This window comes from Cyprinus carpio, chromosome A24 (assembly GCF_018340385.1).
Source record: "Cyprinus carpio isolate SPL01 chromosome A24, ASM1834038v1, whole genome shotgun sequence".
NCBI lineage: Eukaryota > Metazoa > Chordata > Actinopteri > Cypriniformes > Cyprinidae > Cyprinus > Cyprinus carpio.
Window position 1 is genome coordinate 7879807 of NC_056595.1, and position 18902 is coordinate 7898708.

At 35.7% G+C, this 18902-nt stretch overlaps 1 protein-coding gene across 2 annotated transcripts in view; it reads left to right on the forward strand.

Moving 5' to 3' along the window:
* gnal (guanine nucleotide binding protein (G protein), alpha activating activity polypeptide, olfactory type) overlaps nt 1-18902 on the forward strand; it is a 169710-nt gene that overhangs the window by 33980 nt on the left and 116828 nt on the right. For both annotated transcript variants that reach the window (XM_042714141.1, XM_042714142.1), the window contains exon 5: nt 3756-3853. In XM_042714141.1, the coding sequence (XP_042570075.1) occupies nt 3756-3853 (98 nt within the window). The remainder of the gene's footprint in view (nt 1-3755; nt 3854-18902) is intronic.

The following is an 18902-nucleotide window of genomic DNA, read 5'->3' on the forward strand; positions in this document are numbered from 1 at the left end:
TAGGGGTGCAATGTCATCTGCTGGTGTTGGTCCATTGTGTTTTTTTTTTTAAAACCAAAGTCATTGCACCCGTTTACCAAGAAATTTTGGAGCACTTAATGCTTCCTTCTGTTGACCAGCTTTTTGAAGATGCTGATTTCATTTTCCAGCAGGATTTGGCACCTGCCCGCACTGCCAAAAGCACCAAAAGTTGGTTAAATGACCATGGTGTTGATGTGCTTGACTGGCTATCAAACTCACCAGACCTGAACCCGATAGAGAATCTTTGGGGTATTGTCAAGAGGAAAATGAGAAACAAGAGACCAAAAAATGCAGATGAGCTAAAGGCCACTGTCAAAGAAACCTGGGCTTCCATACCACCTAAGCAGTGCCACAAACTGATCACCTCCGTACCACAAACTGATCACCTCCATGCCATGCCGAATTGAGGCAGTAATTAAAGCAAAAGTAGCCCTTACCTGAGTATTGTGTACATGTACAGTAAATGAACATACTTTCCAGAAAGCCAACAATTCACTAAAAGGGTTTTTTTTTTTTGGTCGTGTGAAGTATTCTGATTTGTTGAGATGGTGAATTGTTGGGTTTTTGTTAAATGTGAGCCAAAATCATCACAATTAAAACTTATTACACTTATACAATTAAAAGACTTAAACTACTTCAGTCTGTGTGCACTGAATTTATTTAATACACAAGTTTCACAATTTGAGTTAAATTACTGAAATAAATGAACTTTTCCACAACATTCTAATTTGAGATGCACCTGTACATTATGTAGGCCTATTTTATGAGGGTTGTTTAATAAAACCTTGTAATTACTTGGTTTTGATACTTTATTTGAACCAATTATTATTGGCTCATTGTTAGTTTATATATAAATAGTCATACTAAAGCCTGGTTTTCACTTAGGTCTATTTGTATTACTAAAAAAAATCAGATTACTCAATTGTCAAAATAATCAGTAGATTATTGATTATCAAAACGATTATTAGTTACAGCCCTAGATTAGTTAAAATATTTGACAATACAACTGCATTGTTTTGATATGTGTGATTTAAAAGACAAATATGTTGTAATTTAGAAAAAAATCTTAAAAATAGTATTAAAATATTGTCTCATTCTAGTGAACCGAGTATCTCTATCTCTATCTCGTGAGCTAAGTGTATTGTCACACACCCTAGTGTTGATAAGTGGTGATATAGCTCATCATTTCCCAAGTGTGTGATACAGCTTTCATTCTTCTGGTCAATCATATTCATGAGGAAAAAAACAAAATTCAGTTTGAATAAGGAAAGTGTTAACTTTGCCATAATAATATCCTTTCAAATGTCAAAGTTGCCACAGTCATTGCATGCTTTTATGCTGCACTTTATTGGTGCCAATTTGTTTTATTTGTTTATTAGAATTTAAAAGATAATAACAAAATATCTCTGATTTTAGTCAGAAAAGTAGTGCTTCAAAACTCCTTGAAAGTCCTGGAATTTCATTTACATGTTGAATTTTGGGGTAAAATAGTACCCTTGGTGTTTAGGGATGTAACGATTCACTCAATTCACGATTCGATTTTTTTTTTTTAACAAAATGAGATTTAAGACAAATTATAAATTAAATGTGTCCTTTTATTATTGCTTGGCCAAAATGCTGCACGTTTCTTTGTGAAATTGAAATGTAACACTATAATAATATACTAATATAGCACCTCATTGCATATCATTGGTGTTTTGTTAGTTTTGATTGCTTTTATTATTTGTAAGTCGCTTTGGATAAAAGTGTCTGCTAAATAACAACATTTAAATATAATGGGGAAGTCGTGGCCTAACGTATAGAGTGTTCGACTTGCAATCCAAGGGTTGCGAGTTCGAGTCTCGGGCCGGCAGGAATTGTAGGTGGGGAGTGAATGTACAGCACTCTCTCCACCTTCAATACCACGACTGAGGTGCCCTTGAGTAAGGCACCGAACCCCCAACTGCTCCCCGGGCGCTGCAGCATAAATGGCTCCGGGTGTGTTCATGGTGTATGCGTGTTCACTGCTGTGTGTGTGCACTTTGAATGGGTTAAAAGCAGAGCACGAATTCAGAGTATGGGTCACCATACTTGGCTGTATGTCACGTCACTTTCACTTTTTAATGTAAATGTAAATAACAAAACTAAATAGAAATTTTAAAACAAGCCCCAAATCAAATAAGTAGCATATAAACAAAAAAAGGCTTTGTCTGTGCTCTTGCCATTTAAATTAGAGATAGGCATCCACTGCATTTTAATCATGATCCAAACAAAGTTGCTACAAACATGCAACATGAGCAGTTTTTAATTTAAATTAGATTGTATAATTTTGAAGTTTGAAGCAAAAACAGAATTATTGACTTCAGTTTTGTGAAACTATAGGCCTACATAAAAAATATCTGCATGAAACAGAAGCAGGAGATGAGCTGAATGAGACGCAGATTCACTCTCTGCCAGCAGGTGGCGCTTAAAGCGTTTCCTTGGTTTCTGCTGTAAACATAGCAGCGCTGCACTTTAATATGCATTATACAGAGGCAAGATGAAAAGAGAAAAATACCATCTAAACTTTTCTGAAGACAGTAAGTTCCCCTCAGACATACATTCATATAAAATCCTACCCCTAATTGAATCTCACTTTGTCTAGCACCTCAACCGATTTGAATCATCACATTTTTTTTATTGATTTTCAACCGGCTCGCAATTAATCGTTACATCCCTACTTGGGTATATATTGTATTGACAACTCACAATTTTTTTTTTTACTTTTTACCATTTTGATGAGTCTTTTTTTTCTACAGGAGGATGAATTATTAAAGTTAGACAAGCTTTTTTTTATTTAAGAAGGTGTTTTTTGTTGGTTGGTTGGTTGATTAGTTGTTTGGTTGATGAAGAAGAAAGAAGATGATTTCAGTTTCCACCACTGAGCTCAGTATTGCAGCTGATGTAACCCTCCGGTTCTACTCCCCTCACTTGCTCCAAACAGGATTCGAACTGGCGTTTCCTGCATGGGAGACTGGCGCACTAACAAGGACATTAAGGACTGCAGTTTCTAGCGTCAGTCGTGAGGTTTACTCGCACAGCTCTGCTCTTACCAGCTGGCCTCTGTATCCCTCACCTCCCTAAACCTCATTAACATCCCAGCCACGGCACCAATGTAACCCCTCCAGTTCTACTTCCCTCACTCCGAGTGGGATTCAAATGCTAACATGCTAACAAGGACGCTGAAGACCACAATCTCTGGTGTCAGTCACTAGTGCGCCTCTCTTGAGATCAGGGGAGTGAGGTTTACCCACACAGCTCTTACCAGCTGGCCTCCGTTACATGATAATTTTAAATGTTTCTTAAAAGCCCTAGTGCTTTAACAAGTTTTAGGGCTGGGCGATATGACTATACATAATTATATAATCAAACAAATAGATTTAGATCTACCTATATTATATTTATAGTGTTGTCTAGCAGATGAAGTTTTGCTTTATATATTTCCCCTGGTGTTTTACTCCTGTTTGTGCAGTTTTCCGTTAAAGCCAGTTGTACTTTAATACATTCTGTGGTGATTTTTTTTTTTTTCTGTGCTTGTTAGTGTCATGTGTTTTTTTTATAATTGTGAGTGATTGTTTTAAGAGATTGTTTTTAAGATTGTTTTTATTTTCCTTTTTTAATTTTAATTAAATTTTTTAGTTAATTATGTGTCTCATGAATAGATGCTAACTCTATATTTGCTAACTCTATATTGTGTGTTATTTCTGTTTTTACAGGAGTTTTTTGAGCATGCAAAGAATCTGTGGGATGATGAGGGGGTGAAGGCCTGTTTCGAGCGCTCAAACGAGTATCAGCTCATTGACTGTGCACAGTAGTGAGTATCTGTTTTGATGTGTGTCAGCTTTACTCCCGCAGTAGTGCTGTCATCTCCCACAGCGTGTCTCCTGATCATCATATTTGCTGAGTGAAGGCTTCTTTTCTGAGAGTTGCTACAGAACCTGTGTGCTGCACAACCTATTGGATAATGCAGAGTGGATCTGTTTACTTTTGTGACCCACTGATGCATTGCAGTGTCTAAACTTTCTCTTTGACTCACTTTTTGTGGATTTGGATTCCTATGTCTTTACTTAGTATAACAGGCTGTATGACGATGAGGAAGGAATACTCTAAGAAATAGTTTGGCATGTGGATGTTATTGACTTGATGTTTCTAAAATTTCTCTCTAGACCAGGCGTCTCCAACCCTGCACCTGGAGAGCTACATTTCTGCAGGGTTGGAGACCCCTGCTCTAGACAATTCTATACCAGTTCCTGTAGTACTGATTTGCTTTGGTAGCATCAACAACAACAACAACAACAAAAAACTAAATTTAAATGGCTCATTGTTAAGTTTAACAAAAAATACATTTTAAGGGCCCTATAAAATGTTTTTTTTTTTCTTCTTCTTTTTTTTTATACGAAATTTGGTGTTTTCCATTTAAAAAATTTCTGTAAAAATTAAAAACGTAAAAAAAAATATTATTATTATTATTATTATTACATTGGGACATACATTCTACTGCACAATAGTACCATATTTTTCTGAATATAAGACATCATTTTTTTTTTCGTTTCTTGGAAATACATCTGACAAAATGTAATCATCTTGTATTCAGGGTCTAGACCAGGGGTGTCAAACTGAATCCCTGGAGGGCGCCAGAGTCCTGCAGAATTTAGATTCAACCCTAATTAAACACACCTGATCCAACTAATCAAGTCCTTCAGACTTATTTGAAAACTAAATGAAATGTGTGTTGGAGAAGGGTTGGAATAAAACTCTGCAGGGCTCCGGCCCTCAAGGAATTGAGTTTGACGCCACTGGTCTAGACTTTTAATGAGTGTGCCCCCCAGGACTGAAGTGACCCACTAGTTTTTATTACGCTACTGTGTTATGACATCAGTGCCAAGTGTTTATTAAAGGTAGGGTATACGATTTCGGAAAGGTTAGCAATAGCTACTTAGCTTTGAATGTAAGATCCCCACCCTCCCTGCATAATCACTCTGAAGGTCTGGAATATATGGCAGCTTTCATTGGCCAAGGGCTGCCCATGATGCCATTTGACCGACATGTCAAACAACCAATCACAGTTCGTTTTGTTTCAAGGTGTGGAAATGTTGCCACAATAACAGACCAGTGTGTAAAACTCTCGGACATATTTTAAAGATTCTATGCTGTGAACTTTAAATATTTCACATACTTTTGAAAATCCAGCTTTTAGTTTATCTTGATAAGCACTCGTTGTCACCGTTGTAAACAGTAGTGCTTTCTTCTTTATTGTTTTGGGTTTGGAGCGTTTGTTTGATTTTTTTCCAGGCAGAGCGTTAAAGAACGCGACACACATGTCTCGTGGAAATCCTGTAGAATTCAACCAATCCGATGATGACTTCGACACTCCTGAAGTGTTTCCACTTTTGTGTGCCATATGCATCAGACGTTTAGTCAACGGTCCGTGGGCGTGACGTCTGAGGCTAAGACTACCCAAGACGTTTCACTTGTATAGTTTTGAATGGGAAAAAATTCAATGCTCAATATGGCTGCTCTATCAAAGGAAGCCCTGCCTTTTGAGTAAAAGAGGCAATCGCTAATCGGTAGGGCTGGGCGAATTTGCAAAAAAAGTAAATCTCGATTTTTCCAGAATGTCTGACCGGATTTTTTTTTTTTTTACGATTTTTGACTAGTCAACTTGAAAATGTAACTAAAACATGATTCAAGTTACTTTTTCTTTATTAACCCTTTAGTTAAAGAAAATTCTGTTCCAAGATCACCACACATGAAGTTGTCTACATGATGTAAGTGTTAAACAAATCACTTGTTTAACATCTTTGCAGAAAAGATGCAAAAACTACAACTACATATCGTACAAACTTGTCTTATACATATGTTTATATAAATTATTTTAGAAAATCTCAAAAGTCAAGGTAATTAAAATTCAAAATGACTGAAGGTATAACAACGGTAGACTTCTATTAACTATACATGTTCTTTAAAAACAACAGCAGCTTTCACCCTGTCATCATGATGCAAACATGAAATATCAGACATACGGTAGTAGTTGTTTACAGTTTTTTTTTTTATTGATTGCGCTGATTTTCCATTGTTTTTTCTGTGTAAACATGGATGTGTTTGACACTTGCTCTCGTGTCTCTTGCAGTGTCTCAGGCATGAAACACCTTTCTAAAAACACGGCGCTCAAGTTAAAAGAAGTTCACTCCCATCTTCTTGCATGTTTTTATGTTTTTCCTCTTCCACTGATTGCATCTTTTTTTTTTCAATAGAGAATTGTGTTTTGTTTGAGTATAGTGCTATGTTTATGGTCCTTCACAGAGCACGTCACATGTGAGTGGTTTATCACATGTGCCGACATGCGGTTGGATCGTTCTTTTCTCTTTGCTATTATCACCGGCATATTGTCAAAGTGTCTAATTCTAACATTTGGTAATATTTCTGTTCAAAATCCCGATTCCTTGATTTCTATAAAAGAAAATTGTGGCAAAAAAATATAAATATTATATTTGGACTAATCGGTAAAGTCATTGCATCACTGTACCTGCTATTAAAAGTCCTGTTTGCTATAGGGCGAACTCCAAACGGCTTTTTTGGGCCCTTGAAAGGCACTTAGGGCAGAGGACGCCATTTGTAGGGACGTTCCAAACGAAAGTGAACAACTGAATCCCTTCATGAAGGGCCCTTCCAAAAGTCCGTTAGCAAGGGAACATGCGATGGTCACTTCACAGAAGTGATTTTCATTTGTGGTCAAGTGAACTTTGGTTAGGAGTTTTGCGATGCAATTTAAATGCAAAGTTGGGGTCGGTTTCGACTTCACATACAAACGTAAGTAGAATAGGCTAATTAAATTTGTTTTTATTTTAATGTAATACAAAATATTTTTGTCAGTGATAGAAATATGATTTAAGACCGTAGTGTAAGCAAGTTTAAACAAGTTAAGTTTGAAAAGGTTTAATAGTAAATAAGATACAATTAGGCAATATTTGAATAATATAATAAAATAAAGAAATATTTATTTGCAACAACTGATAGAGTGCTGAATCCTGCATGCACACGCTGCCTACACCCTTTAAAGAACACACTTCAAGGGCTTTCTCTGTTGATGGGAGTAGGGTATAGGAATGCTCGCTTCTGTTTGGAATTCGCCCATAGAAACCATCAACGTTTTGAGATGCACGCTTACTGTGCATGCACACTGGCTGGTCTAGCCTGAAAAAATTAACACCTCTCTCCCCAATCTGACATGAACGGCTCGAATATTTCCGGTATCAAATGAACGGCCGCCTTCTGAAAAACGAAATGTGCTGTGATTGGTTAGCTGGGCCAGTGTGTGTTGTGTTTTGCAGCACTCGGCACCTGGTTGGGAAATGTCATGCCCCTTACCATAGCTGTCTGCGAGCTTCAGTGTAAATATTGTGTCAAAATCAAATCAATTTGAGTGAGATTTAAACCCGGATGATTGTAACCACTCTAAGCTTGTCTGCCTTGGGAAAAGTAGCGTGTCTCTTGACATTGTAATAACACTCGTTGCCATCTCTAGTGCAGCTCAACCAGGTCTCATTCTATTCGTCGATCTTTGCGATATCACAAATCCCAGAAAATATGCATTGTAGTCCAAACGAGTCGTTTGTTGTAGTTTTTAAAAAGTGGTTTCTGTTAAATAAAATATCTCCTTTAGAAGTGGACTTTGAGCTTTATAACTTTGCAGATCTTTTTTATGCTCAAACAGCAACATTACAGACTAACTAAAGTTGACCCCTCTGGGGTCGACTAACGCGGATACGCGTTTTGTGGCATATTCTCCTGATTGCGTACCTGTACCTGTGATTGCGTACCTGTACCTGTGCTGTACCTGTTTAAATAATGCTTTAACCTGAAAATATTCAGTAAAAGCAACAGACAAACTCCTTGAGAACTAGCCTGCAACTTGCCGCTCGTCTTTTGCCGTCATTATAACCTTCTGATTTGAGAGATCCATCTGTATCAAGCTATAGCCAGATGTTTAACATGTGAATTCTTGCTAAATATGCAGTTATATTATGGGCCGTTGTCATGAATTGTACTTGTGATGGAGCGAATACAGCTCGTTATCACACTGTAAAAAAAAAAAAAAAAAAAGAAAAAGTCATGACAACATATTTTTAAGTTACTTTAATTAATAGCCTTTTTTATACTAGATGAACTTGAATTTCAATACTATAAAACTGACTTTAAAATCTCAAGGAGTTTATAAGTTGGAAGACCTTGATTGCATGTTACCATAAAACTAACAATATAATTTGATTTTTTATTTTTTTTTATTAACAATTAAAAAAAAAAACAATGATGATATAAATGATGACTTATATCAAACATTTTTAAATCGTCAACAGATGAGCAACGCGGGAGGCAGGTTCTGCGCCAGAGCATACACAATTTTTAGGGGGGAGGAGGCTTTTTTATTTTTATATAAATATATATTTTTTTAAGAGATATAAATCTAATGGATAAATATAATTGCAGTATATAATAATATAAGCTTTGCTATAAACTATAATATATATTTTTTGCATATTATATAATTATTATTTATAATAATAATAATAATTTAAAGTGAAATGTAAGGTAAGGTTGAGCTGATTTGAGAGATCCATCTGTATCAAGCTATAGCCAGATGTTTAACATGTGAATTCTTGCTAAATATGCAGTTATATTATGGGCCGTTGTCATGAATTGTACTTGTGATGGAGCGAATACAGCTCGTTATCACACTGTAAAAAAAAAAAAAAAAAAAAAGAAAAAGTCATGACAACATTTTTTTTAAGTTACTTTAATTAATAGCCTTTTTTATACTAGATGAACTTGAATTTCAATACTATAAAACTGACTTTAAAATCTCAAGGAGTTTATAAGTTGGAAGACCTTGATTGCATGTTACCATAAAACTAACAAAATAATTTGATTTTTAAATTTTTTTTATTAACAATTAAAAAAAAAACAATGATGATATAAATGATGACTTATATCAAACATTTTTAAATCGTCAACAGATGAGCAACGCGGGAGGCAGGTTCTGCGCCAGAGCATACACAATTTTTAGGGGGGAGGAGGCTTTTTTTATTTTTATATAAATATATATTTTTTAAGAGATATAAATCTAATGGATAAATATAATTGCAGTATATAATAATATAAGCTTTGCTATAAACAAACACATAATAATAATAATAATAATAATAATAATAATAATAATAATAATAATAATAATTTAAAGTGAAATGTAAGGTAAGGTTGAGCTTACCTCTCTTATTTGGGACAAATTCAAACGTTTCCATATTCGTGATGTTGCCCATTTGAAGCTAAACTATTATTCATTAGGTATAATAGGCTTTGTAGTTTACGCGTGTTTCAGTATCGACAAAAATAAAATTATAATGAGCAAAAATATGCCAAAGTTGACTGTTGCTCACGCTGAACAGCATGGTGAATGGCTGTGCTGTTTCCAATGAATATGTGTGCGTGAGGCGCCAGCGCGATCAAACAGCTGAAACAGAAAATACTCAATTTTTGGTCACACAGTAAAGACATAATTCAAAACTGCAAATTGTTGGCAGACCTGTAACTGCACACCAGTTAATGTTTTAAATCTAAAATATTGGGTAATTCTTAGCTTAGCGTAAATTTAAGCACAGGCTCACATTGACATTTATCCTGCTTGAATTTGTTGTAAATGAGAAATGCACAACTTCATTAGTAGCCTACTAAATTTGCATCGTGAATATGAAATATTTTATCTAGGCCTACAGTGTTTTTCTTTCATATTCTGTTGACTGCAGCCGTCAAATGTAACAACAGCGAGGCAAAGCTGACGGATTTGTGAAAATACACTTTGAAGCATTCACTTGATAACTTGTGGTTAAATCGCCACTCAGTGGTCAAAAGCTGCAAATGCATTTTGCAAACGCAGCGGCAGCAGAGCCCACGGCGGTAGAAAGCACGTTCTGGTTGGCCACCTACTGTAACTGTTCAGGGGAAGGAAGCGAAGATGAAACCATAGCAGATAGACAGGATGGTGAGAGTGAGCATAGGTTACGTCAAAAAGGGACATTTGGAGGGGTATGTGTTGTGTCAGGAACCATGTTGAGGTTAAGAGTGAGGAGGAAGTGATAAAGTGGTAAAGGATTAAATTTCCAATCATTAGAGATAAGCAGACCAGTGGGAAAAAGTTAATTTATTGGAGAATGCTGCAGGTGAAGCATTGTCCTCTGGTTTGATCCAGGTCTCTATCAGAGCCATGAGGTTTAGTCTGGAATGACTAGTAATAAAGTAATAAAATCTGATTTGTTTACAGCAGACTGGCAATTCCAGAGACCAGCAGAAAAAGATAGTAGTGTATTAGTAGACATAGGCAAAGTGCGCAGGTTGTTAGGATTGCGCTGGTAGTGATGGTAGGGATCTTGAAACATATAGTAATAATTGGTTATAAAAACTGAAAACAGAAGGGAAACAAGTAGTGGGAAAGAGAATGATTCAAAAGCAATACTTATGTCTCTTGCGGTATCCCTGCTCGGTGGAGTTGAACGGTAGAGTTGATGGTCTTTACACTTTTCGGTCTTCACACGAGGGCTGCCGCGGTATACTAAGCTTTTTATATTCGTCTAACAAACTTAAATTGAATTCAGCTGAACACACTTTCCTGTATATCACAACAAATGGCTGGGCAAGGGCACAACACTGACAAGGTACGCGATACAGTACGAAATCAAATGCAATTTCAGCACATCTCTACAGAGTGAACAAAACAAGCATTTTCAAGCAAGGACAACTGCGCTAAACACTGAGACAAGAAATAAATGTACTTATGAGCTGCTTTTCACTTCTGTTGATTGACTGCTTCTCTCAAAGAGTATATCTTTACACTGTTTTGCTGGCACTTGAACACACTTTCCTGTTTATCACAACAAATGGCCAAGCAAGCGCACAACACTGACAAGGTACGCGATAGATTACGTACAGTGTGTGTGTGTGTGTGTGTGTGTGTGTGTGTGTGTGTGTGTGTGTGTGTGTGTGTGTATATATATATATATATATATATATATATATATATAGTATATATATATATATATATATATATATATACACCAGACAGAAGATTTGTAATGTTTTTTTTTTTTTTTTAAGAATTCTCTTCTGCTTACCAAGTCTGCATTTATTTGATCCAAAATACAGCAAAAGCATTAATATTGTGAAATATTTTACTATTTAAAATAACTGTTTTCTATTTAAATATATTTTAAAATGTAATTCATTCCTGTCTTTTTTAAGGCATCATTACTCCAGACTTCACTGTCACATGATCCTTCAGAAATCATTCTAATATTTTTTTAAGGCATCATTACTCCAGTTTGCTGCTCAAAATAAACATTTATTATTCTTCTTCTTCTTCTTATTATTTCTTCTTCTTCTTCTTTGATGGATTTATTTGTTTTTAATGGATAGCTTTTTTTTTTTTTAGCGAATGATTTTTTTTTTTTTTATTGATGAATTTTTTTTTCTTATTGTTATTGTTGTTGTTGTTGTTGTTGTTATTATTATTATGTTGAAAACGGCTGAGTAGAATCTTTTTTTGTTTGTTTTATGAATCGTTTGTAACATTATAAATGTCTTTATCATCACTTTTGATCAATTTAAAGCATCCTTGCTAATTAAAAGTATTAATTTCTATAATTTCTTTCTCCCCCAAAAATGTTTTAAATTAAAATAAAATTATACTGACTCCAAGCTTTTGAATGGTATAGTGTATAATGTTACATATGCTTTATATTTCAGATAAATGCTGATCTTTGGATCTTTCTATTCATCAAAGAATCCTGAAAAAATGTACTGAACTGTTTGAAATGATAATAATAATAATAATAACAACAATGAATGTTTTTTGATGATGCTATAAAAATAAATAGCTTTGAAATCACAGGAATAAATTACATTTTAAAATATATTCAAGTAGAAAGTAGTTATATATTTTATATTTTAAATAGTAAAAAATATTTCACAATATTACTGATTTTGCTGTATATTGGATCAAATAAATGCAGGCTTGGCGAGCAGAAGATAATTCTTTAAAAAAAAAATATTACTGTTCAAAAACGTCTGAATGGTGTTATGTATGTATGTAAGTGGGTCAAAGACATTAAGTGATTTTACAGGTCCTTCTCAAAAAATTAGCATATTGTGAAAAAGTTCATTATTTTCCATAATGTAATGATAAAAATTAAACTTTCATATATTTTACATTCATTGCACACCAACTGAAATATTTCAGGTCTTTTATTGTTTTTAATACTGATGAGTTTGGCATACAGCTCATGAAAACCCAAAATTCCTATCTCAAAAAATTAGCATATCATGAAAAGGTTCTCTAAAACGAGCTATTAACCTAATCATCTGAATCAACTAATTAACTCTAAACACCTGCAAAAGATTCCTGAGGCTTTTAAAACCTCCCAGCCTGGTTCATTACTCAAAACCGCAATCATGGGTAAGACTGCCGACCTGACTGCTGTCCAGAAGGCCATCATTAACACCCTCAAGCGAGAGGGTAAGATACAGAAAGAGATTTCTGAACGAATAGGCTGTTCCCAGAGTGCTGTATCAAGGCACCTCAGTGGGAAGTCTGTGGGAAGGAAAAAGTGTGGCAAAAAAATGCTGCACAACGAGAAGATGTGACCAGACCCTGAGGAAGATTGTGGGAGAAGGACCGATTCCAGACCTTGGGGGACCTGCGGAAGCAGTGGACTGAGTCTGGAGTAGAAACATCCAGAGCCACCATGCACAGGCGTGTGCTTTTGAACCAGGAAACAGCGGCAGAAGCGCCTGACCTGGGCTACAGAGAAGCAGCACTGGACTGTTGCTCAGTTGTCCAAAGTACTTTTTTCGGGATGAAAGCAAATTTTGCATGTCATTCGGAAATCAAGGTGCCAGAGTCTGGAGGAAGACTGGGGAGAAGGAAATGCCAAAATGCCTGAAGTCCAGTGTCAAGTACCCACAGTCAGTGAAGGTCTGGGGTGCCATGTCAGCTGCTGGTGTTGGTCCACTGTGTTTTATCAAGGGCAGTGTCAATGCAGCTAGCTATCAGGAGATTTTGGAGCACTTCATGCTTCCATCTGCTGAAAAAGCTTTATGGAGATGAAGATTTCGTTTTTCAGCACGACCTGGCACCTGCTCACAGTGCCAAAACAACTGGTAAATGGTTTACTGACCATGGTATTACTGTGCTCAATTGGCCTGCCAACTCTCCTGACCTGAACCCCATAGAGAATCTGTGGGATATTGTGAAGAGAAAGTTGAGAGACGCAAGACCCAACACTCTGGATGAGCTTAAGGCCGCTATCGAAGCATCCTGGGCCTCCATAACACCTCAGCAGTGCCACAGGCTGATTGTCTCCATGCCACACTGCATTGAAGCAGTCATTTCTGCAAAAGGATTCCCGACCAAGTATTGAGTGCATAACTGAACATAATTATTTGAAGGTTGACTTTTTTTGTATTAAAAACACTTTTCTTTTATTGGTCGGATGAAATATGCTAATTTTTTGAGATAGGAATTTTGGGTTTTCATGAGCTGTATGCCAAAATCATCAGTATTAGAACAATAAAAGACCTGAAATATTTCAGTTGGTGTGCAATGAATCTAAAATATATGAAAGTTTAATTTTTATCATTACATTATGGAAAATAATGAACTTTTTCACAATATGCTAATTTTTTGAGAAGGACCTGTATGTCCATAGAAAGCACATTAAAAATAAGTAAAGTGTCTACTTTTAAGGTTTCAAATAAGTTTTTGGAGAATAAAATGTCAAAATTTGGTTGAAATAATGTCAAAATAAAATGTCACAATTTTCAAAATAATGTAATATTGTCATTCAGTGTAATGTATAATTCTATAGGAGCTATAGTATGCTTATTCTGACTTGTACATATTAAAATATAAAAGAATAAAGGGAGCATATCAAATTTTATTGTGTTTTAAATTAGAAAAAAATTATTACTGACAAATGGGCAAAACCTAGGATAGAGGGAAATTTTTAAACAACAATTTAAAGCAGTATTACACTTATTGTTTTTGTTTAAACCCGTTTTCATCTTTGACCCATTTGTGTATGTGTGTGTGTGTGTGTGTATATATATATATATATATATATATATATATATATATATATATATATATATATATATATATATATATATATATATATTAGTTAACTTTTAACTGAATACTAAATCAGCACACTCAGTTTTGTTTTATGTACGCATTATCTTGTGAATGACTGCTCAAAAAAATATAAAGAATCATGTGTTTCCAGATTACATAATGAAAATGGAGTAAATGGATTTTCCAAGTAATTTTTACTAAATATTTTTGTCAATTATTATTTGTTTTCTAGAAATAACATTAAACAACTTAATATCAGGTAATATCAGAAAAAGATGTTAATTCTATGTTACATAGGCATATGTAATGTAAGCCAGGGCATATTTAAAAATGTATTCACGAGTAATCGCAAACTTGAAGTGGTCAAGAATCTGAACTAGCTACTGTGTGTTAAAATACAGGATATTGTTCAATGCACCACCTGGTGCATATTGTGTGAATTACAACAAACTTATAATAAATATGTTTACAGGAATCACTGTGATCATTCATGACGAATTGCATGATACCTAAAGAAAAATGAGTATTCTTAAAGGCCTGTATTTCTGCATTTTACATCTGAAATTATGGGGATCTGTGGCTTTGTCCGTGTTTGTTTTATTTGTTAGTGTGTACTAGAGATCGACCGATATGGGTTTTTCTATAGCCGATGCCGATGTTTAGAGGTCAGGGTCAGCCGATGGCCGATTTTTAGGGCCATCAAATATTGACATCCCTAAATGCAAATGAGTTGGATGGAAACCTGGCTATTGTCTGCATCAAACCATGCTTCCGAACAAATGTCATTCACCGTTCTGGACTGCTCCAGGACAGCTGTCTCTCCGAGCACGGTGCTGTCTGTGAGCGGGGCGGAGTAACGTAGCCCTCAATTACGCTGCAATGTTTGTGAGAACTCCCACCTACTCCACCTCATTTTCAGAGTAAAATTCTCTGACTACCTTTATCTCCCAGGACTGTTGTTGAATCTTCCAAAAGTTTTGGCTTGGGGTCCTTCACATGCGGCAGCAGCACTTTCCAATATATTGCGAAATCCAATAATATCGTCTACCTAAGCCCCGCCCCCACCACTCCCCGCCCCCGTCTTTGCTGGCATGCACTATAAACACACACCATGTTCAGTTTAGTCTTAATTATTGCCACAAAGTTTGGTTTTACTTCTCTTGGTTTGTGCTAAACCTAACAGAAAAGTTAGCTGAAATTAGCTTTGCTGTAGGGCTGCACGATTAATCGAACACGATCATCATGCACATCATGTCAGGAAAGCCGGTTCTGTTATTAGTAGTAAATCTCCACCACCTGCTTTCAGGTGGAGCAACATTTACTACACAGAGCTATAGTTCACTGACAAGCTACGCAAAAAAACCGCAGATGATATAATCGGACAATTATGAAATCGAAAAAATCGTTTGTGTTAATAACAGCTGTTTGCATAGCTTCTCGGTGAACTACGGCTCTGTGTAACGTTAGTAAATGCTGCTCCATCTGAGAGCACGTGAAAATACCACGTGTTTGAAATGAATTTTGTTTTGTGAGGAGAACTGTTGAGGAAAAATAAAAGAACCAAATTTTAACTTCATCATGGTGAAGTTGAACATTCTGGTGATTGTAAGAATGATAAATGCATGTTGATGTCATATAATAATGTCTTGAATTAAATATGCCTATTTTCCAATGTTACTCTTTCTTTTTGGCATTATCACCTGTGTAGACACATTTAATGATGGTAAGTTTAATTTCCTTAATTATAACAATTGCAGAGTTGTTTTTAAATTTGTAGTGAAGCTATAACGTATTTGATATTTAGAATGTATGACTAAAAACAAGCAGGGATTAAAAAAGAATTCTGAGCAGAAACGTTAAGTTTTTTTTTTTCTTCCTTTCTGGTAGCCTACTAGTTTTGAAGTCTCTTTTGGCCCATTTCTAGTGGAATAAAAATGACTGCTTTATTTATTTAGAAGCAGGGAAATTAAAATACATTTTTTGTATTGTGATTTTTATCATTTTTATTTTATTAATCAAAATACAACGCCCACAATATAATATTCACTGTTGGGCTGTCGAAACTGAACGCGCACATGTTGAGGGGGCGAGCTTAGAAACCTACTAATGTCTTCAGCCATTTGCATCAAAACTTTATGCTATATCTCTGCTTAAATAAGCATAATACCTAAATAAGGATAAATTATATTGCAACGCATCTCCAAAATAATTGCATACACAGATACACAGATGCACGTTACAGTAGTCAGCGCCGAACAACCGGCAAATAAAATATAAAAAAAGAGATTCAGTCAAGATCAGTGAGGGATTTTTTTTTTCTTTTGTTCTTTGATTATCATTAATAATAATGATTGGCGGTAGTGGCTGTTGTCAATGCACTCTTCAATATTCAATACACCCTTGTTTTCTTTCTCAACTCTTTACTTTCACTTAAGACATAACAGATTGTATTTATGGGATTTTGACATAATTATGTGTATATTTGTCCATTAGAATGTGTAAGAATGTGAGAAAGAGAGCTCAGTCCAGTGTTCGCATATATAAGAGGTGGCTTTTGTGCATGCACTTTGTGTGTGTGTGTGTGTGTGTGTGTGTGTGTGTGTGTGTGTGTGTGTGTGTGTGTGTGTGTGTGTGTGCGCAGCACAGAAAACGGAGCGCAAGTGCAGAAACGAGTTCTATTTCGTCTTCTAGCAGTTGAATCTTTTGAAATCAAAATAAATGTGCATACAGAAATCGAGAAGCAGAATCGGAATGTAATTTTATAACAAGTAATTTGATTCCTTCAACCCAATGCAATAAAACTGCTGTCACATCACGTTAAGTACCACATACAAAGTTTAGACGTACCACTGAGAAACATCCTGATCAAGTTGTGCTTGTGATGGAGTTTCCGGTAGCGACTGCATCAGTATCATCCTCAGACCCGGGCTCAAATTGATAAGGTAATATCGATGCCATTTTTGTAACCTTATACAATCTTTGTTTACAAGTAACCCTCCAGAGCAAAAAATTAATTATGGTAATGGATGTTTAGTTTCCGAGACGCATTGTATACGGAAAGACCAATCACAACAGACTTGGCCAACTTACCAATCAGAGCAGAGTAGGTTTATGAAAGGAAGGAGTTTACAGACCTTTATTCAATTCAAGTTTATTTGTATTGCGCTTCTTACGATACAAATCATTACAAAGCAACTTTACAGAAAATTAAATTTCTACAATATTTAGTAGTAGCTTATCAGTGGTGACTGTCAGTTCATGTGCATATGGCAGAAATGTTCAGAAAAATCAATAAAAGACGTAAACAAACAGACGATTAACACTATTAACAGCAATTATGCAATCAAACTTATAGCAAAATGTGGTAGTTCTGTATGTTGTCTCTGGGTTAGCATCATCTGAGGTCCTCTGAGGGGTTGGCATCATCTCTTCTCAGGTGTTCTGGATCCAGACTGGAGCTTGTGTAAATCCTAGTTACATCCCGTGGCAAAGCAGAGAAACAAATAGAGACATAATTAGCGTAGCTGCTGTTCCAGCCAAGAAAAATTAATTAGATTACCCCAGCTAAAGAATAATAATGCACATTTGATCAGATATAACTGCAGTCCAAAATTATGAGATGCATTATTTGAATGCTTGGCCAAAGAGGTGTGTTTTTAATCTAGATTTAAACAGAGAGAGTGTGTCTGAACCCCCGAACATTATCAGGAAGGCTATTCCAGAGTTTGGGAGCCAAATGCGAAAAAAGCTCTACCTCCTTTAGTGGTCTTTGCTATCCTAGGTACTATCAAAAGTCCAGCGTTTTGTGACCTTAGGGAGCGTGGTGGGTTGTAGCGTGGTAGAAGACTAGTTAGGTACACAGAAGCTAAGCCATTAAGGGCCTTATAAGTAAGTAATAATATTTTGTAACTGATTCGGAACTTAATAGGTAGCCAGTGCAGAGACTGTAGTATTGGGGTAATATGATCATATTTTCTTGACCTGGTAAGGACTCTAGCCGCTGCATTTTGGACTACCTGTAGCTTGTTTATTGAGGATGCAGGACAACCACCTAGCAGTGCATTACAATAGTCCAGTCTAGAGGTCATGAATGCATGAACTAGCTTTTCTGCATCAGGAATAGGTAACATGTTTCGTAGCTTGGCAATGTTTCTAAGATGGAAGAATGCTGTTTTTGTAACATGGGAAATATGATTTTCAAAAGACAAGTTACTGTCTAATATAGGGATGTCAAATTTCGATTATTTCCATGATCGATCGTCGTTTAAATTAACGATCAATTAATCGATTAATCGTTAACCTTAATGCTGCAAAATGCATCTATTGCAGCGGCACGCAGTCACCAGCATGACAAGATGTGCAAAAGCCATTTAAAACAAAACGCTTTCTCACATGAATTAAAAGGGTTTTAGTCTGAATAAAATGCTAGTAGCAGGATTCTAAAATGAATAGATGTGATTATGATCATTTGATAAAATGAAGAGAGCGCGCCATACGTTTGAGGTCATTTTAGTTTGTTGACTGTTTCCCTGCACGGAGACTGCTGAACGTGCCTCTTTAAATGGTTTTGTGGTGCTCGTTGTTGTATTTTAAAGCACAATTGCAATGTTTTCAACTGACATTATGGTATTTAAAATAAAATTATCCCAAACGTAACTGTGTGACTGCGCTGCACATTAAGTGA